Raw genomic sequence first — 25,023 nt, forward strand, 5'->3', positions numbered from 1 at the left:
GCAATTGTTAACCCAATGTACCACAACTCCCCTTCTAGAGAGAGGGGAAAGTGCAATTCTTAACCCACTGTACCACAACTCCCCTTCTAGAGAGAGGGGAAAGGGCAATTGTTAACCCAATGTACCACAACTCCCCTTCTAGAGAGAGGGGAAAGTGCAAGTGTTAACCCAATGTACCACAACTCCCCTTCTAGAGAGAGGGGAAAGTGCAATTCTTAACCCACTGTACCACAACTCCCCTTCTAGAGAGAGGGGAAAGGGCAATTCTTAACCCACTGTACCACAACTCCCCTTCTAGAGAGAGGGGAAAGTGCAATTCTTAACCCACTGTACCACAACTCCCCTTCTAGAGAGAGGGGAAAGTGCAAGTGTTAACCCAATGTACCACAACTCCCCTTCTAGAGAGAGGGGAAAGTGCAATTCTTAACCCACTGTACCACAACTCCCCTTCTAGAGAGAGGGGAAAGTGCATTTCTTAACCCACTGTACCCCAACTTCCCCACCAGAGAGAGAGGAAAGGGCAATTGTTAACCCACTGGACCACAACTCCCCTACCACAGAGAGGAGAAAGAGCAATTGTTAACCCAGTGTACCACAACTGCCCTACCAGAGAGAGGGGAAAGGACAATTGTTAACCCAATGTACAACAACACCCTGCCAGAGAGAGAGGAAAGGGCAATTGTTAACCCACTGTACACCCACTCCTCTACAAGAGAGAGAGGAACGTGCAATTGTAAACCCACTGTACCCCCACTCCCCCACCAGAGAGAAAGGAAAGTGCAATTGTGAACACATTGTACACCCACTCCCCCACCACAAGAGAGAGAGGAAAGGTCAATTGTTAACCCAATGTACCACAACTCCCCTACCAGAGAGAGGAAAGGGCAATTGTTAACCCACAGTACACCCACACCCCTTCAGAGATAAGTGAAAGGGCAAATGTTAACACACTGTACTACCACACCCCTACCAGAGAGAGAGGAAAGGGCAATTGTTAACCCACAGTAATCCCACACCCCAACCAGAGATATGTGAAAGGGCAAATGTTAACCCACTGTACGACCACACCCCTACCAGAGAGAGAGGAAAGAGCATTGTTAACCCACTGTACACCCACTCCCCCACCAGAGAGAGGAAAGAGCAATTGTTATCCCACTGTACACCCCACCCCACCACAAGAGAGAGAGTGGAAAGGACAATTGTTAACCCACTGTATCACAACCGCACAACCAGAGAGCGAGGAAAGGGCAATTGTTAACCCTCTGTACTCCCACACCCCTACCAGAGAGAAGGGAAAGTGTAAATGTTAACCCACTGTACTCACACACCCCTACCAGAGAGAGAGGAAAGGGAGATTGTTAACCCACTGTTCCCCGACTCCCTCTCCAGAGAGAGAGGAAAGGGCAATTGTTAACCGACTGTTTCTCCACTCCCCCAAAAGAGAGAGAGGAAAGGGCAATTGGTAACCTACTGTTCCAACCACGCACACACCAGAGAGAGAGGAAAGGGCAATTGTTAACCCAATGTACCACAACTCCCCCACCAGAGAGAGGGGAAAGAACAATTGTTAACCCAATGTACCACAACTCCCCCACCAGAGAGAGGGGAAAGAACAATTGTTAACCCAATGTACCACAACTCCCCCACCAGAGAGAGGGGAAAGAACAATTGTTAACCCAATGTACCACAACTCCCCCACCAGAGAGAGGGGAAAGTACAATTGTTAACCCAATGTACCACAACACCACACCAGAGAGAGGGGAAAGTACAATGGTTAACCCAATGTACCACAACTCCCCCACCAGAGAGAGGGGAAAGTACAATGTTAACCCAATGTACCACAACACCACACCAGAGAGAGGGGAAAGTACAATTGTTAACCCAATGTACCACAACACCCCCACAAGGGAGAGGGGAAAGTACAATTGTTAACCCAATGTACCACAACTCCCCCACCAGAGAGAGGGGAAAGTACAATTGTTAACCCAATGTACCACAACTCCCCCACCAGAGAGAGGGGAAAGTACAATTGTTAACCCACTGTACCACAACACCACACCAGAGAGAGGGGAAAGTACAATTGTTAACCCACTGTACCACAACTCCCCCACCAGAGAGAGGGGAAAGTACAATTGTTAACCCAATGTACCACAACTCCCCCACCAGAGAGAGGGGAAAGTACAATTGTTAACCCAATGTACCACAACACCACACCAGAGAGAGGGGAAAGTACAATTGTTAACCCACTGTACCACAACACCACACCAGAGAGAGGGGAAAGTACAATTGTTAACCCACTGTACCACAACTCCCCCACCAGAGAGAGGGGAAAGTACAATTGTTAACCCAATGTACCACAACTCCCCCACCAGAGAGAGGGGAAAGTACAATTGTTAACCCAATGTACCACAACACCACACCAGAGAGAGGGGAAAGTACAATTGTTAACCCACTGTACCACAACTCCCCCACCAGAGAGAGGGGAAGGAACAATTGTTAACCCAATGTACCACAACTCCCCCACCAGAGAGAGGGGAAAGAACAATTGTTAACCCAATGTACCACAACTCCCCCACCAGAGAGAGGGGAATGTACAATTGTTAACCCAATGTACCACAACACCACACCAGAGAGAGGGGAAAGTACAATTGTTAACCCACTGTACCACAACACCACACCAGAGAGAGGGGAAAGTACAATTGTTAACCCACTGTACCACAACTCCCCCACCAGAGAGAGGGGAAAGTACAATTGTTAACCCAATGTACCACAACTCCCCCACCAGAGAGAGGGGAAAGTACAATTGTTAACCCAATGTACCACAACACCACACCAGAGAGAGGGGAAAGTACAATTGTTAACCCACTGTACCACAACTCCCCCACCAGAGAGAGGGGAAGGAACAATTGTTAACCCAATGTACCACAACTCCCCCACCAGAGAGAGGGGAAAGAACAATTGTTAACCCAATGTACCACAACTCCCCCACCAGAGAGAGGGGAATGTACAATTGTTAACCCACTGTACCACAACACCCCCACCAGAGAGAGGGGAAAATACAATTGTTAACCCACTGTACCACAACTCCCCCACCAGAGAGAGGGGAAAGAACAATTGTTAACCCAATGTACCACAACTCCCCCACCAGAGAGAGGGGAAAGAACAATTGTTAACCCAATGTACCACAACACCACACCAGAGAGAGGGGAAAGTACAATTGTTAACCCACTGTACCACAACTCCCCCACCAGAGAGAGGGGAAAGTACAATTGTTAACCCACTGTACCACAACACCACACCAGAGAGAGGGGAAAGAACAATTGTTAACCCACTGTACCACAACTCCCCCACCAGAGAGAGGGGAAAGAACAATTGTTAACCCACTGTACCACAACTCCCCCACCAGAGAGAGGGGAAAGAACAATTGTTAACCCAATGTACCACAACTCCCCCACCAGAGAGAGGGGAAAGAACAATTGTTAACCCACTGTACCACAACACCACACCAGAGAGAGGGGAAAGTACAATTGTTAACCCAATGTACCACAACACCACACCAGAGAGAGGGGAAAGTACAATTGTTAACCCAATGTACCACAACTCCCCCACCAGAGAGAGGGGAAAGAACAATTGTTAACCCAATGTACCACAACTCCCCCACCAGAGAGAGGGGAAAGAACAATTGTTAACCCAATGTACCACAACACCACACCAGAGAGAGGGGAAAGTACAATTGTTAACCCAATGTACCACAACTCCCCCACCAGAGAGAGGGGAAAGAACAATTGTTAACCCAATGTACCACAACTCCCCCACCAGAGAGAGTGGAAAGTACAATTGTTAACCCAATGTACCACAACTCCCCCACCAGAGAGAGTGGAAAGAACAATTGTTAACCCAATGTACCACAACACCCCCACCAGAGAGGGGAAAGTACAATTGTTAACCCAATGTACCACAACTCCCCCACCAGAGAGAGGGGAAAGTGCAATTGTTAACCCAATGTACCACAACTCCCCCACCAGAGAGAGGGGAAAGTACAATTGTTAACCCAATGTACCACAACTCCCCCACCAGAGAGAGGGGAAAGAACAATTGTTAACCCAATGTACCACAACTCCCCCACCAGAGAGAGGGGAAAGAACAATTGTTAACCCAATGTACCACAACACCACACCAGAGAGAGGGGAAAGAACAATTGTTAACCCAATGTACCACAACTCCCCCACCAGAGAGAGGGGAAAGAACAATTGTTAACCCAATGTACCACAACTCCCCCACCAGAGAGAGGGGAAAGTACAATTGTTAACCCAATGTACCACAACTCCCCCACCAGAGAGAGGGGAAAGAACAATTGTTAACCCACTGTACCCCTACTCCCCTATCAGAGAGCGAGGTAAAGGCAATTATTAACCCATTGTACCACAACACCACACCAGAGAGATGGGAAAGGGCAATTGTTAACCCAATTTATCACCACTCCCCTACCAGAGAGAGAGGAAAGGGCAATTTATAACCCACTGTACCAAACACCCCACCAGAGAGAGAGGAAAGGGCAATTGTTAACCCACTGTACCAAACACCCCACCAGAGAGAGAGGAAAGGGCAATTGTTAACCCACTGTAATACCACTCGCCTACCCAAGAGAGAGGAAAGGGCAATTGCTAACCCACTGTAACACAACACCCCACCAGAGAGTTGGGAAAGGTCAATAGTTAACCCAGTGTATCTCCACACCCCCCACCAAAGATACAGCAAAGGGCAATTTTTAACCCACTGTACCACAACTCCCACACCTGAGAGAGGGGAAAGAGCTCTTGTTAACCCATTGACTGCCCCACCAGACAGAGGGCAAAGAGCAAATATTAACTCACTGTACCACACATTCCCCCACCAGAGAGAGGGGAAAGGGCAATTGTTAACCCACTGTACCAAACACCCCACCAGAGAGAGAGGAAAGGGCAATTGTTAACCCACTGTAATACCACTCGCCTACCCAAGAGAGAGGAAAGGGCAATTGCTAACCCACTGTAACACAACACCCCACCAGAGAGTTGGGAAAGGTCAATAGTTAACCCAGTGTATCTCCACACCCCCCACCAAAGATACAGCAAAGGGCAATTTTTAACCCACTGTACCACAACTCCCACACCTGAGAGAGGGGAAAGAGCTCTTGTTAACCCATTGACTGCCCCACCAGACAGAGGGCAAAGAGCAAATATTTAACCCACTGTACCACACATTCCCCCACCTGAGAGAGGGGAAAGGGCAATATTTAACCCACTGTACTTCCACACACACACCAGAGAGAGGGGAAAGGGCAATATTTAACCCACTGTACTTCCACACACACACCAGTGAGAGGGGAAAGGGCAATATTTAACCCACTGTACTTCGACACACACACCAGAGAGAGGGGAAAGGGCAATATTTAACCCACTGTACTTCCACACACACACCAGAGAGAGGGGAAAGGGCAATATTTAACCCACTGTACTTCCACACACACACCAGAGAGAGGGGAAAGGGCAATATTTAACCCACTGTACTTCCACGCACACACCAGAGGGAGGGGAAAGGGCAATATTTAACCCACTGTACTTCCACACACACACCAGATAGAGGGTAAAGGGCAATATTTAACCCACTGTACTTCCACACACACACCAGAGAGAGGGGAAAGGGCAATATTTAACCCGCTGTATTTCCACGCACACACCAGAGAGAGGGGAAAGGGCAATATATAACCCACTGTACTTCCACACACACACCAGAGAGAGGGGAAAGGGCAATATTTAACCCACTGTACTTCCACACACACACCAGAGAGAGGGGAAAGGGCAATATATAACCCACTGTACTTCCACACACACACCAGAGAGGGGAAAGGGCAATATTTAACCCACTGTACTTCCACACACACACCAGAGAGAGGGGAAAGGGCAATATATAACCCACTGTACTTCCACACACACACCAGAGAGAGGGGAAAGGGCAATATTTAACCCACTGTACTTCCACGCACACACCAGAGAGAGGGGAAAGGGCAATATTTAACCCACTGTACTTCCACACACACACCAGAGAGAGGGTAAAGGGCAATATTTAACCCACTGTACTTCCACACACACATCAGAGAGAGGGGAAAGGGCAATATTTAACCCACTGTACTTCCACACACACACCAGAGAGAGGGGAAAGGGCAATATTTAACCCACTGTACTTCCACACACACACCAGAGAGAGGGTAAAGGGCAATATTTAACCCACTGTACTTCCACACACACACCAGAGAGAGGGGAAAGGGCAATATTTAACCCACTGTACTTCCACACACACACCAGAGAGAGGGGAAAGGGCAATATTTAACCCACTGTACTTCCACGCACACACCAGAGAGGGGAAAGGGCAATATTTAACCCACTGTACTTCCACACACACACCAGAGAGAGGGTAAAGGGCAATATTTAACCCACTGTACTTCCACACACACACCAGAGAGAGGGGAAAGGGCAATATTTAACCCACTGTACTTCCACACACACACCAGAGAGAGGGGAAAGGGCAATATATAACCCACTGTACTTCCACACACACACCAGAGAGAGGGGAAAGGGCAATATTTAACCCACTGTACTTCCACGCACACACCAGAGAGAGGGGAAAGGGCAATATTTAACCCACTGTACTTCCACGCACACACCAGAGAGGGGAAAGGGCAATATTTAACCCACTGTACTTCCACGCACACACCAGAGAGAGGGGAAAGGGCAATATTTAACCCACTGTACCTCCACGCACACACCAGAGAGAGGGGAAAGGGCATTTGGTAACCCACTGTACTTCCACACACACACCAGAGAGAGGGGAAAGGGCATTTGGTAACCCACTGTACCTCGCAGTCCCCCACCAGAGAGAGGGCAAAGGGCCATTGATAACCCTCTTTAACCCACACTCCCGAGAGAGAGAAAGGGGAGGTGACCCAATATCTATTGTATGTACTCAGTTATCGTTAGTTAAAAAGCAGCTTCTAACTCACTGCTCAAAACTGTTCAAAATGCCGCATGAGAATCATATTGTAAAAAAATATATTCAACATGCTATTTTTATATAGGGTTTGGGATAAATTTGTCCCTTTTATTTGTAAAGTAATATATTATTATGTTAGACCAGATACATGCTGATGATTGACTCCACTTCTCATTTATCATGGTTGTGTCCCTGATGTTGCTGAGGACCATCAGTTGAAATGTTGCATTCCACCCTCTCTGTGCACACTTACACTTAAACACACACAGACACTCATATTAACACACACATCAATACACACACACTAGCACATCAAAACACAGACTCTCACCCTAACACACACATCAATACACTCACACTTACACATCAACACACAGACACTCACCCTAACACACACATCAATACACTCACACTTACACAAAGCACACACAGACACCTGTATTAACACACACATCAATACACACACCCTTACACAAAGCACACACAGACACTCACCCTAACACACACATCAATACACTCACACTTACACATCAACACACAGACACTCACCCTAACACACACATCAATACACACACCCTTACACAAAGCACACACAGACACTCACCCTAACACACACATCAATACACACATACTTACACAAAGCACACACAGACACCTGTATTAACACACACATCAATACACACACCCTTACACAAAGCACACACAGACACTCACCCTAACACACACATCAATACACTCACACTTACACAAAGCACACACAGACACCTGTATTAACATACACATCAATACACACACCCTTACACAAAGTACACACAGACACTCACCCTAACACACACATCAATACACACATACTTACAAAAAGCACACACAGACACTTACCCTAAAACACACATCAATACACACACACTTACACATCATCAGACACTCCTATTAACACACGCATCAATACACACACTCTTACACATCAACACACACAGCACACACCCTAACACACACATCAATACACACACACTAACACATCAACACACAGACACTCACCCTAACACACACATCAATACACACACACTTACACATAAACACACACAGACACTCCTATTAACACACACATCAATACACACACACTTACATATCAACACACACAGACACTCACCCTAACACACACATCAATACACACACACTTACACATAACACACACAGACACTCATATTAACACACACATCAATACACACACACTTACACAAAGCACACACAGACACCCGTATTAACACACACAAACAGACACCCACAATAACACACACACAGACACACGCACAAACATACACATTAACACACAATTATACAAAACACACGCGGACACCCATATTAACACACACAAACAGACACTCACATTAATACACACACACACAGACACCCGCACAAACATATACATTAACACACACTTACAGAAAACAAACACACACACCCGGATTAACAAACACACACATTCACTCATATAAGCAGAAACATCGACACAGACACACTTACAGAAGAGACACACAGACACCTGCATGAGCACACACATCAACACACACACTCATTAAAAAAAAGCACACACAGGCTCCTGCATTAACACAAATTTCAACATACACATTTGCACAAAACACAAACAGACACCCAAATTAACACACACATCAAGACACACACACGTACACAAAACACACACTGACACCCAAATTAACAAACACATCAATACACACACACTTACAAAAAACACACACCGACACCCACATTAACACACACATCAATACACACACACTTACACAAAACACACACAGACACCCACAGTAATGTAAATATCAACACACACAGACCATTACACCAAACACACACAGACACCCGCATTAACACAAACATCAACACACACACACACTTACATAAAACACACACAGACACCCGCATTAACACACACATCAACACACACACACCCTTGCACAAATCACACACAGAGACACCCGCATTAACACAAACATCAACACAGACACCCTTACAAAAAACACACACAGGAACCCACATTAACATAAATATCAACACACACAGACCCTTATATAAAACAGACATAGACACCCGCATTAACATAAATATCAACACACGCACACACTTACACAAAGCACACAGAAACATGCACATTAACACACACATCAACACACACACACTCTTATAAAAAACACAAACAGACACCCGCATTAACACAATCATCAACACACACACTTACAAAAAGCACACACAGACACCCGCATTTATGCACACATCAAGGCACATACGCTTACACAAAGCACACACAGACACCCACATTAACACACACTTCCACATACACACACCCTTACACGAAGCACAAACAGACACTCACATAAAAACTCACATCAACACACACACACAATACAAACACACACAGACATCCGCATTAACACATCCATCAACATACACACCCTTACACAGAACACACACAGACACGTGCATTACCGGCACATCAACACACACACACACACTTACACAAAACACACACAGACACCAGCATTAACACACACACAACACACACACATTCTTATCCAAGAACACACAGACACCCGTGTTATCAAACTCAACACACAAACAATCCCTTACACAAAAACTCACAGACACCCACATTAACACATACATCAACACACAAACAAACACTTACACAAACACACACAGACACCTGCTTTAACAGACAAACAAGCACTTACACAAAAACACTCAGACACCCGCATTAACACACACATCAACACACAAACAAACCCTTACACAAAACACACACAGACACCCGCATTAACACACATCAACACACACACCCTTTCACAAACTCACAGACACCATCATTAACACAAACATCAATACAAACATACACAGACACCCACATTAACACACATCAACAGGCACACACACCCTTACACAAAACACAGACAGACACCCACAGTAACACACATAACACACACACACACTTACACAAAACACAGACAGACACCCACATTAACACACACATCAACAAACACACATCCTTACACAAAACACACACAGACACCTGCATTAACACACATCAACAGACACACAAACCATTACACAAAATACCCAGAGACACCAGCATTGACACACTCATCAACAGACACACACACTTACATGAAACACACACAGACACCCACATTAACACACATATCAGCACACTCAGACCCTTTCACAAACACACAAAGACACCCGCATTAACACACATCAACAGACACACACACCATTACACAAAACACACACAGACACCCGAATTAACACATATCAACAGACACACACACCATTACACAAAACACCCAGAGACACCAGCATTGACACACTCATCAACAGACACACACTTACACGAAACACACACAGACACCCGCATTAACACACATATCAACACACACACCCTTACACAAAACGCACACAGCCACCAGCATTAACACACACAACACACACACACTTACGCAAAACACACAGACACCAGCATTAACACATACATAAAAAACACACCCTTACACAAAACACAGACAGACACCCGCATTAACACACACATCAACAAACACACATCCTTACACAATACACACACAGACACCACAATGACACACACATCAACACACACAAACCCTTACACAATACACAAACAGACACCAGCATTAGCACACATCAACAAACACACATCCTTACACAAAACACACACCGACACCCATATTAACACACAACAACATACACACACCGTTACACAAAATACACACAGACCCCCGCATTAGCACACACATCAACACACACACAAATCCTTACACAAAACACGCACAGACACCCGCATTAACACATGTCAAAACACACACACACAAATCCTTACACAAAACACACACATACACCTGCATAAACACACATCAACACATACACCATTACACAAAACACACACAGTCCCCCGCATAAACAAACACATCAACTCGCACACACTTACAGAAAACAAACACCGACACCCACCTTAAAACACACATCAACACCCACACACGCTTACACAAAACTCACACAGACACTCGCAAAAACAAACACAACACACACACACCCTTGCACAAAACACACAGAGGCACCTGCATTAAGACACACAACTCACATACACACCCTTACACACAACACAAACAGACACCCTCATTAACACACAAAACACACACACCCTTACAAATAACACACACGGACACCCACATTAACACACATATCAACGCACACAATCGTACAAAATACACACATACCCGCATTAACACGCACAATACACACATTTACACAAAACGCACAGAGAACCCCACGTTAAAACATATATCAACACATGCACACAACATTACACAAACACACACAGACACCCGCATTAACAAAAACATCATCACAAACACAACCTTGCAAATAACACACATAGAGATCCGCATTGACACACACATCAACACACACACACACACACTTACACAAAACACAAACAGGCACCCGTATTAACACACACATAAATACACACACACCCTTACAAAAACATGCACATCATCGAGCATACACCCTTATAAAAAACACACACAGAGACCCGCATTTTGATACAGAACACACACACACACTTACACAAAACACACACATAACCCCGCATTAAACACACATCATCACACACACTCGCTTACGCACAAAACTCAGACAACTGCATTAACACATATTAACACACATACAGAATTACACAAAACACAAAGACACCAGCATTAACACACAAATCAACACACAAACCCTTACACAAAACATAAACAGACACCCACAATAACGGATAAAACACACACACACCCTTACACAAACAGACAAAGACACCCACAATAGCACACACAAACACACACACCCTTACACAAAACACACGTAAAACCCTGCAGTACCACTCTCACAACACAAACACTAACACAAAACACACACAGAGACCCGCATTAACAGAAACATCAACAAGACACAAAACACACACAGACCCCTGCATTAACACACACAACACACATGCACCCTTACACAAAACAAACACAGACACCCGCATTAATACACACAACACACACACACCCTTACACAAAACACACACAGACACTCGCATTAATACACAAAACACACACACACCCTTACACAAAACACACACAGACACCCGCATTAACACACACAACATACACACACCCTTACACAAACACACACAGGCACCCGCATTAACACACAAATCACACATACACCCTTACACAAAACACACAATGGCACCCACATTAACACACACAACACACACAGGCACCCACATTAAAACACACAACACACTCACACCCTTACACTCAACACACCCAGACACCCGCATTAATACACACAACAAACACACACCCTTACACAAAACACACACAGACACTCGCATTAATACACAAAACACGCACACACCCTTAAACAAACACACAGCACCAGCATTAACACACACAACACACACAAACCCTTACACAAAACACACACAGAGACCCACATTAAAACACACAACACACTCACCCTTGCACAAAACACACACAGGCACCCACATTAAAACACACAACTCAAACACACCCTTACACAAAACATACACAGACACCCGCATTAACACACAAAACACACACACACCCTTACACAAAACACACACAGGCTCCTGCATTAAAACACACAATACACTCACATGCTTACACAAAACACACACAGGCACCCGCATTAACACACACAACACACTCACACCATTACACAAAACACACACAGACACCCGCATTAACACACAAAACACCCACACACTATAATTATATGATATCTTGGATTAAAAATGATCTGAATTTATTTCCTCCTCTACATCCCCGTAGATTCCTCAGACCACATCTGGATTGAAGACTATGAGGACGAGAGCGGCAATATTTGGACAACCGCTTCCACATTCATCCTCCTGTTCTTCCTGAGCATTTTCTACAGCGCTGCTGTCACACTGGTGAAGGTGAGAAGATTCAATCCACTCAAACTTCGACATGACTGAAGCGGTTTGACAAATCTCTGAAAGTTTCATTGATAAAAATACTGAGATAATTATCCTAGACCACTAAAGCCCTGCTTTATTCTTTTATCCCTCTTTTAAAGGTCAAGTGATGGGCTGAATTTCAGATGCCATGGATTTTCCTCATCTGTTTATTAACATCGCTGTGTTCTGAAAATAAAATATTTCCACTTGTTGATTCTCAAAGTAAAATGTCTTCAGTTATAAAGATCCGAATCTATAGCTGAGAAAAATATAACCTTGAATTCCGTCTTTCTGTTTGAAATGTGTGAGATAATCGGGGCTAAGGTATATGTATCTTAGAGTTGTTTGAATGTTTCACATGTAAGTAAGTCACTTTTTTCTATTCTAATTCACAATTGTTCCCTTCCCTTTATGTGGAGCCCCTGTTTTCTCGCTCTGGTGTCTGTAAGAGATGTACAGATAACTTGCAGCTCAGACCACATGTATTCAGTTCTCAATGTGACGCTCAGTTATTATATTCACTTTGTGTTACCTTTTTAAACCATTCTCTGTAAATTGTATGCTGTGAAATTGTTAATAAATCTGGAATGAAAAATTGACTAACTTAGACTTTGCTGATTTCCTTTCACCGAGGCTCCTCCACACCGCTCCAGTTTCCCTATCACACATTCTTTATTTCCCTGACAGGTATTTTTCACCCGTCCTGTCTGAGTTATAATTGAACCCAAGTCCCTTTGGTTAAGGAGCCGCTGCGCCACCCAGTGTCCCATCAGAGAAAAGACACTTTTACCCAGGCCTTTTTATGTCAGGCAGTATAGGTGGAATGATTGCAGAGAGCCCAGACGCACCATGCAGTCTCCTCTGATATTATGGTCCGTACGATTCACATGTCAGGCTCTGTTAAAGAGCAGGGCTCTGCTCTATCGCAGCCTGATACAGTGCAGTACATGGCAAAGTAAATCTCCCTTTAAACTCCCCAGCTACCACTGCCAGGCAAGGCACAGCACTGGTTAGTTACAGAGTAACGCTCCCACTTCACTCCCCATCCAACACTCCCAGTGCAGGTTCACAACATGCGTTATGCAGAGTAAATCTCCCTTGACACTGACCCATCAAAGAGTCCCATGCTGGTGCAGCACGGGTTAAATACAGAGTAAAACACCATCTATAATGTCCCATCAAACATTCCCAGGGAAGGTACAGTTCTGGTCAGATAGAGAGAACAGCTCCTTCCACACTCTCCCATCAAATAGTATCAGGGCAGGTACAGCACGGCTTAGATACAGCGTAAAGCTCCCTCTATACTGTCCCAAGACACACTCCAAGGGCAGGTACAGCACGTGTTTGATACCGAGTGATGTGCCTCAATTATTCCGAGACTCGAAGTTAGCAGAACAAAAGTAAGGCTTTTATTAACTTAGAACATAACACGTAAATTAGAGAGATGTCTTCCTTCAGGAGGCTGATGCCTGACTGACTTGGATTACAAAGGAGCCAGGTATGGGCGGAGCCCTGCACACAACCAATTCCAGCACATTCCAATACATAATACATGAGGACTGGGGGAAGGGAAAAGACACAGAAAGCAGGCAGTTACAAGACACAGAAAACAGGCAGTGATGAATGGAATATATTTCATCACATTCACCCCTTCTATAGATTTAGTCTGTTCGGGTGTTTGATAGTCCTCTGCGACCGACGTGGCTGTTGTGGTGCCGCGGGTGTCGGCTGGGTGTCCCCGGTAGCCTTCTGGGTCTCTGCCGGGGGTGCCGCCGGGATTGTTGAAGGGGTAGTTGGTGGGGGTGCCGTTGGTCGATGTTCTTCCGGGGGAGATGGAAGAGTAGTGGGTGGGTAAGGGTTGCTGTGATCGTCGTCGCTGCTATTGCCATGGTTGTTGTCGATGCCGGCTGGGGCGACGTCTTTTATGGACACGGTGTCCTCCCTTCCATCGGCGTGCCGGACATATGCGTATTGGGGGTTGGCGTGGCGTAGGTGTAGTGGCTCCACGAGAGGGTCCGTCTTGTGGCCCCTCACATGCCTTCGCACGAGTACCGGACCTGGGGTGGAGAGCCATGATGGCATGGATACGCCTGAGGTGGATTTCCGAGGAAAGACAAACATTCGTTCATGAGGCGTGACATTAGTGGCCGTACACAATAGCGACCGTATCGAATGGAGCACATCCGAGAGGACTTCCTGCCAGCGGGAGATAGGGAGGCCCTTGGTCCTTAGAGCTAGAGTGACTGCTTTCCACACTGTCCCGTTCTCTCGCTCCACCTGGCCGTTACCCCGGGGGTTGTAGCTGGTGGTATGGCTCGTGGCGATCCCCTTGGACAGCATGTACTGGCGTAGCTCTTCACTCATGAAGGGCGCCCCCCTATCCGTGTGGATATAGCTCGGCATACCGAACAGGCAGAACAGGCTGTTGAGGCATTTAATGACCGTGGCGCTGGTCATGTCTGGGCAGGGGAAGGCGAATGGGAAACGGGAGTATTCATCCACAATGTTCAGGAAGTAAACATTGCGGTCGACGGACGGGAGGGGGCCCTTGAAATCTAAGCTGAGCCGCTCGAAGGGCCGTGTAGCTTTGATTAAGTGGGCTCTATCTGGGCGGTAGAACCGAGGCTTGCACTCAGCGCAAGTGCGGCAGTTCCTGGTCAGAGACCGAACTTCCTCAATCGAGTAGGGTAAGTTACGGGACTTTATGAAGTGGAACAGCCGCGTGACCCCTGGGTGGCAGAGGTCGTTGTGGAGGGTCTGTAGCCGATCCTCAGTGGCGCTGGCACACATCCCTCGTGAGAGGGCATCAGGGGATTCGTTAAGGGCCCCTGGCCGGTAAATGATGTCGTACTCGAAAGTGGAGAGCTCGATCCGCCACCTAAGAATCTTATCATTTTTAATCTTCCCCCTCTGTTTATTGTTGAACATAAACGCTACCGATCGCTGGTCGGTAAGTAGGGTGAAGCGTTTGCCGGCTAGGTAGTGGCACCAGTGGCGCACTGCCTCCACGATGGCTTGGGCCTCCTTTTCCATGGAGGAGTGTCTGATCTCGGGGCCTTGGAGGGTCCTCGAGAAGAAAGCTACGGGCCGCCCCGCCTGGTTGAGGGTGGCCACCAAGGCGAAGTCGGAAGCATCACTTTCCACTTGAAATGGAGTGTTCTCGCCCACTGCCTGTCGCGTGGCCCGCTCAATATCCTGCTTAATGCTTTTGAAGGCGGCGTGGGCCTCAGCAGAGAGCGGAAAAGAGGATGCTTTCAAGAGGGGGCGGGCTTTGTCGGAGTAGTTGGGGACCCATTGGGAATAGTAAGAAAATAACCCCAGGCACCTTTTCAGGGCTTTGGGAGTGTTGGGCAGGGGCAGCTCCCGTAGGGGGCGCAATCGGTCGGGGTCTGGTCTGATTTCCCCATTCTCCACCACGCTGCCCAGTATGCAGAGGCACGTGGTGTTGAAAACGCACTTGTCCTCGTTATAGGTGAGGTTGAGTTTTTGTGCGGTTTTCAGGAACCTCTCGAGGTTCGAGTCGTGATCCTGCTGGTTGTGACGGCAGATGGTGACGTTGTCGAGGTAGGGGAAGGTTGCCTGCAAGTGGTGGTCATCGACCATGTGATCCATCTCCCTCTGAAAGACCGAGACCCCGTTCGTCACCCCAAAGGCGACTCTGAGGAATTGGTAGAGGCGTCCGTTCACCTCGAAGGTGGTGTACGGGCGGTCCTCTGGTCTGATAGGGTGCTGGTGGTACGCTGACTTGAGGTCGATGGTGGAGAACACCCGGTATTGGGCGATTTGGTTCACCATTTCTGATATGCGGGGTAGCGGGTAGGCGTCTAGTAGGGTGTACCTGTTGATCGTTTGACTATAGTCGATCACCATCCGTTTCTTCTCGCTACCCCTTACCACTACCACTTGGGCGCGCCACGGGCTGTTGCTGTGTTCAATAATGCGCTCTTTCAGGAGCCTGTCTACCTCGGTCGCGATAAACCGCCTGTCCTCCCAGCTGTACCTCCTGCTTTTGGTCGCTATTGGCCGGCAGTTAGGGGTAAGGTTCGCGAATAGCGAAGGCGGCTTTACCTTCAGGGTAGCCAGACCACACACTGTGAGGGGCGGCTGGGACCCACCGTACTTGAGCGTGATGCTTTGGTGGTTGCACTGGAAATCCAGGCCCAAGATCACGCTCGCACATAGATTCTTCATGATTAATACTTTAAAATTATCATACACAGTTCCGTTAATGCACAATTGTACCGTGCACTAACCCAGAATGGTCGATGTCTGGGTTTTACCGGCCATAGAGATGGTACCCTGAGCGGGGACCACCTTTAGGGAGAGTTGTTGTGCCAGTTCAGGGTGGATAAAACTCTCCGTGCTTCCACTGTCAATTAAGCATTTAACCCGGCACCCGTTTACCTCGATGTCCACCATTGATTTGGATAGCGGATGTGGCCTGGTCTGGTCCACTGTGACCGATGCCACTGTAGGGCCCTGATCGAGACAAGATGGCGTCCACGCTGCCTGCTCATAAGATGGCGGACCCCACGAGGTCGGGCAAGATGGCGTCCAAGATGGCCGCTCCCACGGCGCACACGCGGCGGTGGCGGGTTTTCCGGCAGTTGGTTTTCCGGCGGGGTTCCCTCTGCACACCTTCCCGAAGTGCCCCTTCTTACCGCACTTAAAGCAGGTGGTGCCTTTCGCCGGGCACAGGTTTCTGGTGTGCTTTGGCTGCCCGCAGAAGTAGCAGTTGGGTCCTTGACGCGTCGCGGCTGTCGTAGGGCTTCTGGGGGGAGAGCTGGGCCCCGCCGGTGTCGGGCTGCCGGGCAGGGAAGATGCCTTCCAAGATGGTGGCGCCCTCGGCGCACACGTGGCGGCGTGGGCAGCGCGGGCTGAAGAGTAGGCGTCCGAGTTTCTCTGGGCCATCTCCAGGGACCGCGCGGTGTCCGCAGCCTGTTTCAGGTCCAACTCCGTTTTTTCCAGCAGTCTTTGCCGGATGTGAGTGGAGCTGAGGCCTGTGATAAAGGCATCGCGAACAAGCTCGTCGGTGTACACTGCGGCTTTTACATCTCGGCACTTACAGTCCTTGCCAAGCTTTTTCAGGATGCTTAGGAACTCCTCCACCGATTCCCCAGGTCGCTGTGCGCGAGTAGCGAGTAGATGCCTAGCATACACCTCATTCGTAGGCTGCTGGTAATGCGCCTTTAAGGTGTTGCAGGCGGCCAGGTACGTATCGGCGTCTTGGATGAGGGGGTAAACCCGGTGGCTTACCCAATTCCGTAGCATTACGAGTCTCATCTTCGCAGTGTCCGTAGCGTCTTTGACGGCTGCGGAATTGTCCAGGAAGAATTCCATACAGTCAAACCAGTGTCCGAAGCGTGCTGATGCGTCCGGAGCATGTTGATCCAAATCCAAATGTTCGGGTTTCAGGAGTTGATCCACAGTGTTGAAAATTAAGTTAATAAAATTGATGTGCCTCAATTATTCCGAGACTCGAAGTTAGCAGAACAAAAGTAAGGCTTTTATTAACTTAGAACATAACACGTAAACTAGAGAGATGTCTTCCTTCAGGAGGCTGATGCCTGACTGACTTAGATTACAAAGGAGCCAGGTATGGGCGGAGCCCTGCACACAACCAATTCCAGCACATTCCAATACATAATACATGAGGACTGGGGGAAGGGAAAAGACACAGAAAGCAGGCAGTTACAAGACACAGAAAACAGGCAGTGATGAATGGAATATATTTCATCACACCGAGTAAAGTTAAGAACATAAGAACATAAGAAATAGGAGCAGGAGTAGGCCAATCGGCCTTTCGAGCCTGCTCCGCCATTCAACAAGATCATGGCTGATCTGATCCTAACCTCAAATCTACTTCCACTCTCCATCCCACCAGATCCCATGTGATCTCCCGGGAGAGGCAAAAAACCAGGTAAAAAACCCAATGGCCAATTTGGGAGAATAAATCTGGGAAATTCATCTCCGACCCATCTAGGCGATCGAAACTCGTCCAGGAGATCACTCTGTACCTATATTTGCTGCAATACTTACCTTCTGTAAAAGGCAATCTCCACCCCAGCCAGGAACAGGCCCAATTTACTCTTGAAGGACTCCTAGCTGGCAGCCTGTTCCCGAGGTCTCCACTAATCCCTGTGAATAAAACCATCTCCTGAAATCTAACACAGAATTAGAACACAAGAAGTAGGAGCAGGTCCAGGCTACACGGCCCCTGGGCCCGCTCCGCCACCCACAGGGCCATGATCGATCCGAACCTAGACTCATGTCCAATTTCCTGCCCGCTCCCCGGAACCCCTAATTCCCTTTACTTCTAGGAAAGTGGCTATTTCTGTTTTAAATTTATTTAATGATGTAGCTTCCACAGCTTTCTGGGGCAGCAAAGTCCACAGACCTACTACCCTCTGAGTGAAGAAGTTTCTCCTCATCTCAGTTTTGAAAGAGCAGCCCCTTATTCTACGATTATGCCCCCTAGTTCTAGTTTCACCCATCATTGGGAACATCCTCACCTCATCCACCCGATCAAGCCCCTTCACAATCTTATATGTTTCAAAAAGATCGCCTCTCATTCTTCGGAACTCCAATGAGTAGAGTCCCAATCTACTCAGCCTCTCCTCATATGTCCACCCCTTCATCCCCGGGATTAACCGAGTGAACCTTTTTTGTACTACCTCGAGAGCAAGTATGTCTTTTCTTAAGTATGGACACCAAAACAGTATGCAGTATTCCAGGTGCGGTCTCACCAATACCTTGTATAACTGCAGCAATACCTCCCTGTTTTTATATTCTATCCTGCTAGCAATAAAAACCAACATTCCATTGGCCTTCTTGATCATCTGCTGCACCTGCATACTAAATTTTTGAGTTTCGTGCACCAGGACCCCCAGATCCCTTTGTAATGCGTTATTTTCCAGTTTCTTGCCATTAAGATAATAACTTGCTCTATGATTTTTGCTGCCAAAGTGCATAACCTCACACTTTCCAGTATTGTATTCCATCTGCCGAATCTCTGCCCACTTACTTAGCCTGTCTATGTCCCTTTGCAGGTTTTTTGTATCCTCCTCACTCCCTACTTTCCCTCCCATCTTTGTAAGTTGCCTCTATACTGTCCCTTTAAACACTCCCAGGGAAGTTACAGCACTGGTCAGATACAGAGTAATGTTTCCTCCACACTGCCCCATCAAATACTCCCTGTGCAGCTACAGCACTGGCCTGATACAGAGTATATCTCCCTCTACATTGTCCAATCAAACAGCCCCAGTGCAGGCACAGCACGGTACACATCAGGGAGCGCAAAGCTGGGAATGATTCCCAGAGTCTGGTGCCTATCAGACAGACACACTCTCACGATCGTCTTGTGTTATACACACCGACTCTCTCCATGTTTCAGTTAAACACAAAGAGTGTCTCCAGCTTTCTGACATTATTTGAGGTAGATGAGAGGGGGGATCACATTGTGTCCGCGGGCATTTTGAGCCTTCTGCGCCAGTGGGCATCGCTGGACACAGGTTCAGGATAGAATCATAGAAATTTACAGCACAGAAGGAGGCCATTAGTTCCATCATCCATGCCGGCCGACAAAGAGCAATCCACCCTGACCCCAGTTTCCAGCATTAGGCCCGTAGCCCTGTAGGTTATGGCACTTCAAGTGCATATCTAAGTAATTTTAAATGTGTTGAGGTTCTCTGTCTCTACCACCCTTTCAGGCAGTGAGTGCCAGACCCCACCAACCTATGGGTTCACAAAATTCTCAAATCCCCTCAAAACCTCCGACCAACTACTTTGAAACTATACACCCCTGGTTACTGACCCTTCTGCTATGGGAAATAGGTCCGTCGTGTCCACTCTATCTGGGCCTCTCATAATATTTACACCTCAATTAAGCCTCCCCTCAGCCTCCTCTGTTCCAATGAAAATAACCCCATCCATTCCATTATTTTCTCATAGCTAATGATTCCCCAGCCCAGGCAAAATCCTTGCATATATCCTCTGCACCCGCTCTAGTGCAATCACATCCTTCTTATAATGCGGTGACCAGAACTGCACGCAGTATTCTAGCTGTGGCTTAACTAATATGTTATAGAGATGAAGCACAACCTCCCTGCTCTTATATTTTAAGCCTCGGCTAATAAAGGCATGTATCCCGTCTGCCTTATTAACTAGCTTATCGACCCTTCCTGCTACCTTCAGGGATCTGTGGACAGGCACTCCAAGGTCCCTCTGATCTTCCGCACTTCTCAGTGTCCTACAAGTTATAGTGTCTTCCCTTGCTTTGTTAGCCCTCCCCATAAGTATTAGCTCACACTTTTCCAGATTGAATTCCATTTGCAATTCTTCTGCCCACCTTTCCAGTTCATTGATATCTTCCTGCAGTCTACAGGTTTACTCTTCATTATCAATCACACGACTAAATTTTGTATTATCTGCAAACTTCTTAATCATACTTCACACATTCAAGTCAAAACCATTGATATATACCACTAACACCAAAGGACCCAGCACTGGACACTGCAGAAACCCACTGGAAACAGTCTTCCAGTCACAAAAATACCTTTCGACCAATGCCCTTTGCTTCCGGCCTCTGAGCCAATATTGGAACCAACTTGCCAGTTTGCCTTCGATCCCATGGGCTTTTACTTTCGTGACCAGTATGCCATATGGGACCTTATTAAAAGCCTTGCTAAAATACATATGAACTACATCAAATGCACTACCGTCATCGAACCTCCCTGTTACCTCCGCAAAAATTCTATCAAATTATACAGACACGGCCTTCCCTTAACAAATCGACGCTAACTGTCCCTGATTAAACCGTGTTCTTCTAAATGATGATTTTCCTGGACCTCGGGATTTTACATACAATTTTCCTACTACCGAGGTTAGGCTGACTGTCCTAAAATGACTCGGTCTATCCCTTTCTTCCTTTTTAAACAACGGTACCACATTAGCACTCCTCCAGTCCTCCGGCACCATAATCTAACCAGATAGGATTGGAAAACAATGGTTAGTGCCTCTGCTATTTCCGATTTTACTTCTCTTAACTGTCTGCAATGCATTTCATTCGGGCCTCGAGATTTAGCCACTTTCAAAGAGGCTAAACCCGTTAATACTCCCTCTTTCACTCTATTTATTTCTTCTAATATTTCACATACCTCCCCCCTGATTGCAATGTCTGCATCGTTCGTCTCATTTGTGAAAACAGACGCAAAGTACTCATTAAGAACCATACCCATATCTTCCCCTTCCACACACAGGTTACATTTATTGTCCCTAATAGGCCCAACACTTACATTGTTATCCCCTTTCTCTTAACGTATTTGTAAAACATATTTTACTTGCCAATGCTTTTTCATGCCCCCTGTTTGCTTTTCTAAATTCCTTTTGAACGTCACTTCTGCACTTTTTATATCCACTAGGCTTTCTGCAATATTGCGTTCTCGATATCTGTCATAATCTTCATTTTTTAAATCTTTATCCTATCCTGTAGGCCCCTTGACATCCAGGGTGCTCTAGATTTGTTAGTCCCTCACATTTACTTTAAGAGAACATACTTGCGCAGAATCCTCACTATCACCTCCTTGAATGCCTCCCACTGCTCTGATAATAATTTACCATCAGGTTTCTGTCTCCAGTCCACCTTGGCTAAATCACCTCTCAGCTTAGTAAACTTATCTTGTCCCCAATTGAGAAATTTAATTCCTGGTCTGTCCTTAGCCTTTTTATAAACTGCCCTAAATATAACTGAGTTATGATCACTACCAGAAATATGCACTCCCATTGATAACCTTTCCACCTGCCAAGATTTGTTCCCTAAAACTAGATCCAAAACCGCCACCTCTCTTGTTGGGCTTGCTATGTACTAGGTAAAAATTACCTCCTGAATACAATTTAAGAATTCTGCTCCCTCTATACCTGTCAAAGTACTTTTATCCCAGTTATTATTAGGGAAGTTGAAATCCCCTTCTATAACTGTCCTATTTCTGCAAGTTTCAGAAATTTTCCGACATATTTCCTCTTCTAACTCCTTCTTACCAGCACTGCGATTGCCTCTTTTTTTGTTTATCAGTTCAACATATAAGGACTCACTTGATGATCCTTCTAAGATATCATCCCGCCTCACAGCTGTAATTGATTCTTTAATCAATATTGCGTCCGCCTCTTTTTTATCCACCTCTCCATCTCATCAGATATCCCAGTAACGAGAAATGTTGAGTTGCCATTCCTGTCCTTCGTTCAGCCATGTCTCAGTAACACCTGTAATATCAAACTCCCACGTGCATGTATGTGCGCTCAGCTCATCTGCTTTATTCCCTTGACTCCTTGCTTTGACGTATATGTCATTTAGCACTGCCAAACTCATTTCTTGTCTATTTAATAGTCTTTCTTTCCTCTGCCTTACAAACTCGCTTACTAATTTGTTGAATTGCAGGGTTGCTTCTTGCCCTTCTGAAAATACTCCCAGGTTCCTATCCACCTGCCAAGCTCGTTAAATCCTCCCCAACAGCACTAGCAATGACCGCCCACCCTCAAGCCATGAGGACATTGATCCAAGTCTGTTGAGGTGCAACCCTCCAGTTTTTGGCGGTATAAGCGAGTTGTCTCTCTTTATATTAAACTAGATCCTGTCTATGTTTATATTACACTAGATCCAGTCTCTGTTTATATTACACTAGACACTGTCTCTTTTATTTTAAACTAGACCCTGTCTCTGTTTATATTACAATAGGCAATGTCTCTGTTTATATTACTCTAGATGCTGTCTATATTTATATTACATTAGACCCTGTCTGAGTTCATAATACATAAGACCCTATCTCTGATTATATTAAACTAGATCTTGTCCCGGTTTATATTACACTAGACCCCGTCTCTGCTTATATTTCACTAGACCCTGTCTCTATTTATATTACACTAGAGCCTGTCTCTGTTTATATTACACTACACGCTGTCTCTGTATATATTACACCAGACCCTGTCTTTGTTTATATCACACTAGACCCTGCATTTGCCTATATTACACTAGACCATGTCGCTGTTTATTTTATACTAGGCCCTATCTCTGTTTTTATTTCACTCGACCCTGTCTCTGTTTATATTACACTAGGCACATTCTCTGTTTATATTTCCCTAGACCTGTCTCTGTTTATATTGCGCTAGACCCTGACTCTGTTTATATTACTCTAGACCCTGACCCTGTTTATATTACACTAGACCCTGTCTCTGTTTCTATTTCCCTAGGCCATATCTCTGTTTATATCACATTGGGCCCTTTCTCAGTTATTAATATACCAGACACTGTCTATGTTTCTGTTACACTAATGTCTGTCTCTGTTTGTAGTACACCCGGCATTGCCTGTTTATATTACACTAGACCCTGTCTCTCTTTATATTACACTAGACCCTGTCTCTGCTTATATTCCCCTAGGCCCTGTCTCCTTTTATATTACACTAGACCCTGTCTCTGCTTATATTACCCTAGGCCCTGTTTATATTACCCTAGGCCCTGTCTCTTTTTATTTTACACTAGACTCTGTCTCTGTTTCTATTATCCTAGGCCATATCTCTGTTTATATTACATTGGTCACTTTCTCAGTTATTAATATACCAGACACTGTCTCTGTTTCTGTTACACTAATGTCTGTCTCTGTTTGTAGTACACTCGGCATTGGATGTTTATGTTACACTAGGCACTGTCTCTTTTATTATTGCACCAGAGAATGTCTGTTTCTATTGCACTAGACATTGTAGCTGATGCTGATGCAGTAGACCATACTGCTTTTTGAATTACACGATACCCTTTCTCAGTTATTACTGCCATGTCAATGTTTAAACACATCATGACTGATCAATATATTGACTCTATCAAGCTATCGTTTCCTAACTAAAATCTACCAATCAATCTCTGGCAGAATAGAGAAATTAATGCCACTGCC

The 25,023-nt window shown here is 46.0% G+C and overlaps 1 gene segment (V, D, J or C); it reads left to right on the forward strand.

Annotated features, from left to right (window-relative positions):
* Window positions 1-13,684, forward strand: part of LOC147091956 (Ig heavy chain C region, secreted form-like) — a 32,740-nt gene extending 19,056 nt beyond the window's left edge. Inside the window, 2 exon segments of the C gene segment in view lie at window positions 12,939-13,066; window positions 13,207-13,684. Of these exon segments, the coding sequence occupies window positions 12,939-13,066; window positions 13,207-13,215 (137 nt within the window).
* Window positions 13,685-25,023: the final 11,339 nt, after the last annotated feature.

Source organism: Somniosus microcephalus, unplaced genomic scaffold (genome assembly GCF_052327205.1).
Source record: "Somniosus microcephalus isolate GS21.2 unplaced genomic scaffold, FLI_Smic_1.0 unresolved_chr3, whole genome shotgun sequence".
NCBI lineage: Eukaryota > Metazoa > Chordata > Chondrichthyes > Squaliformes > Somniosidae > Somniosus > Somniosus microcephalus.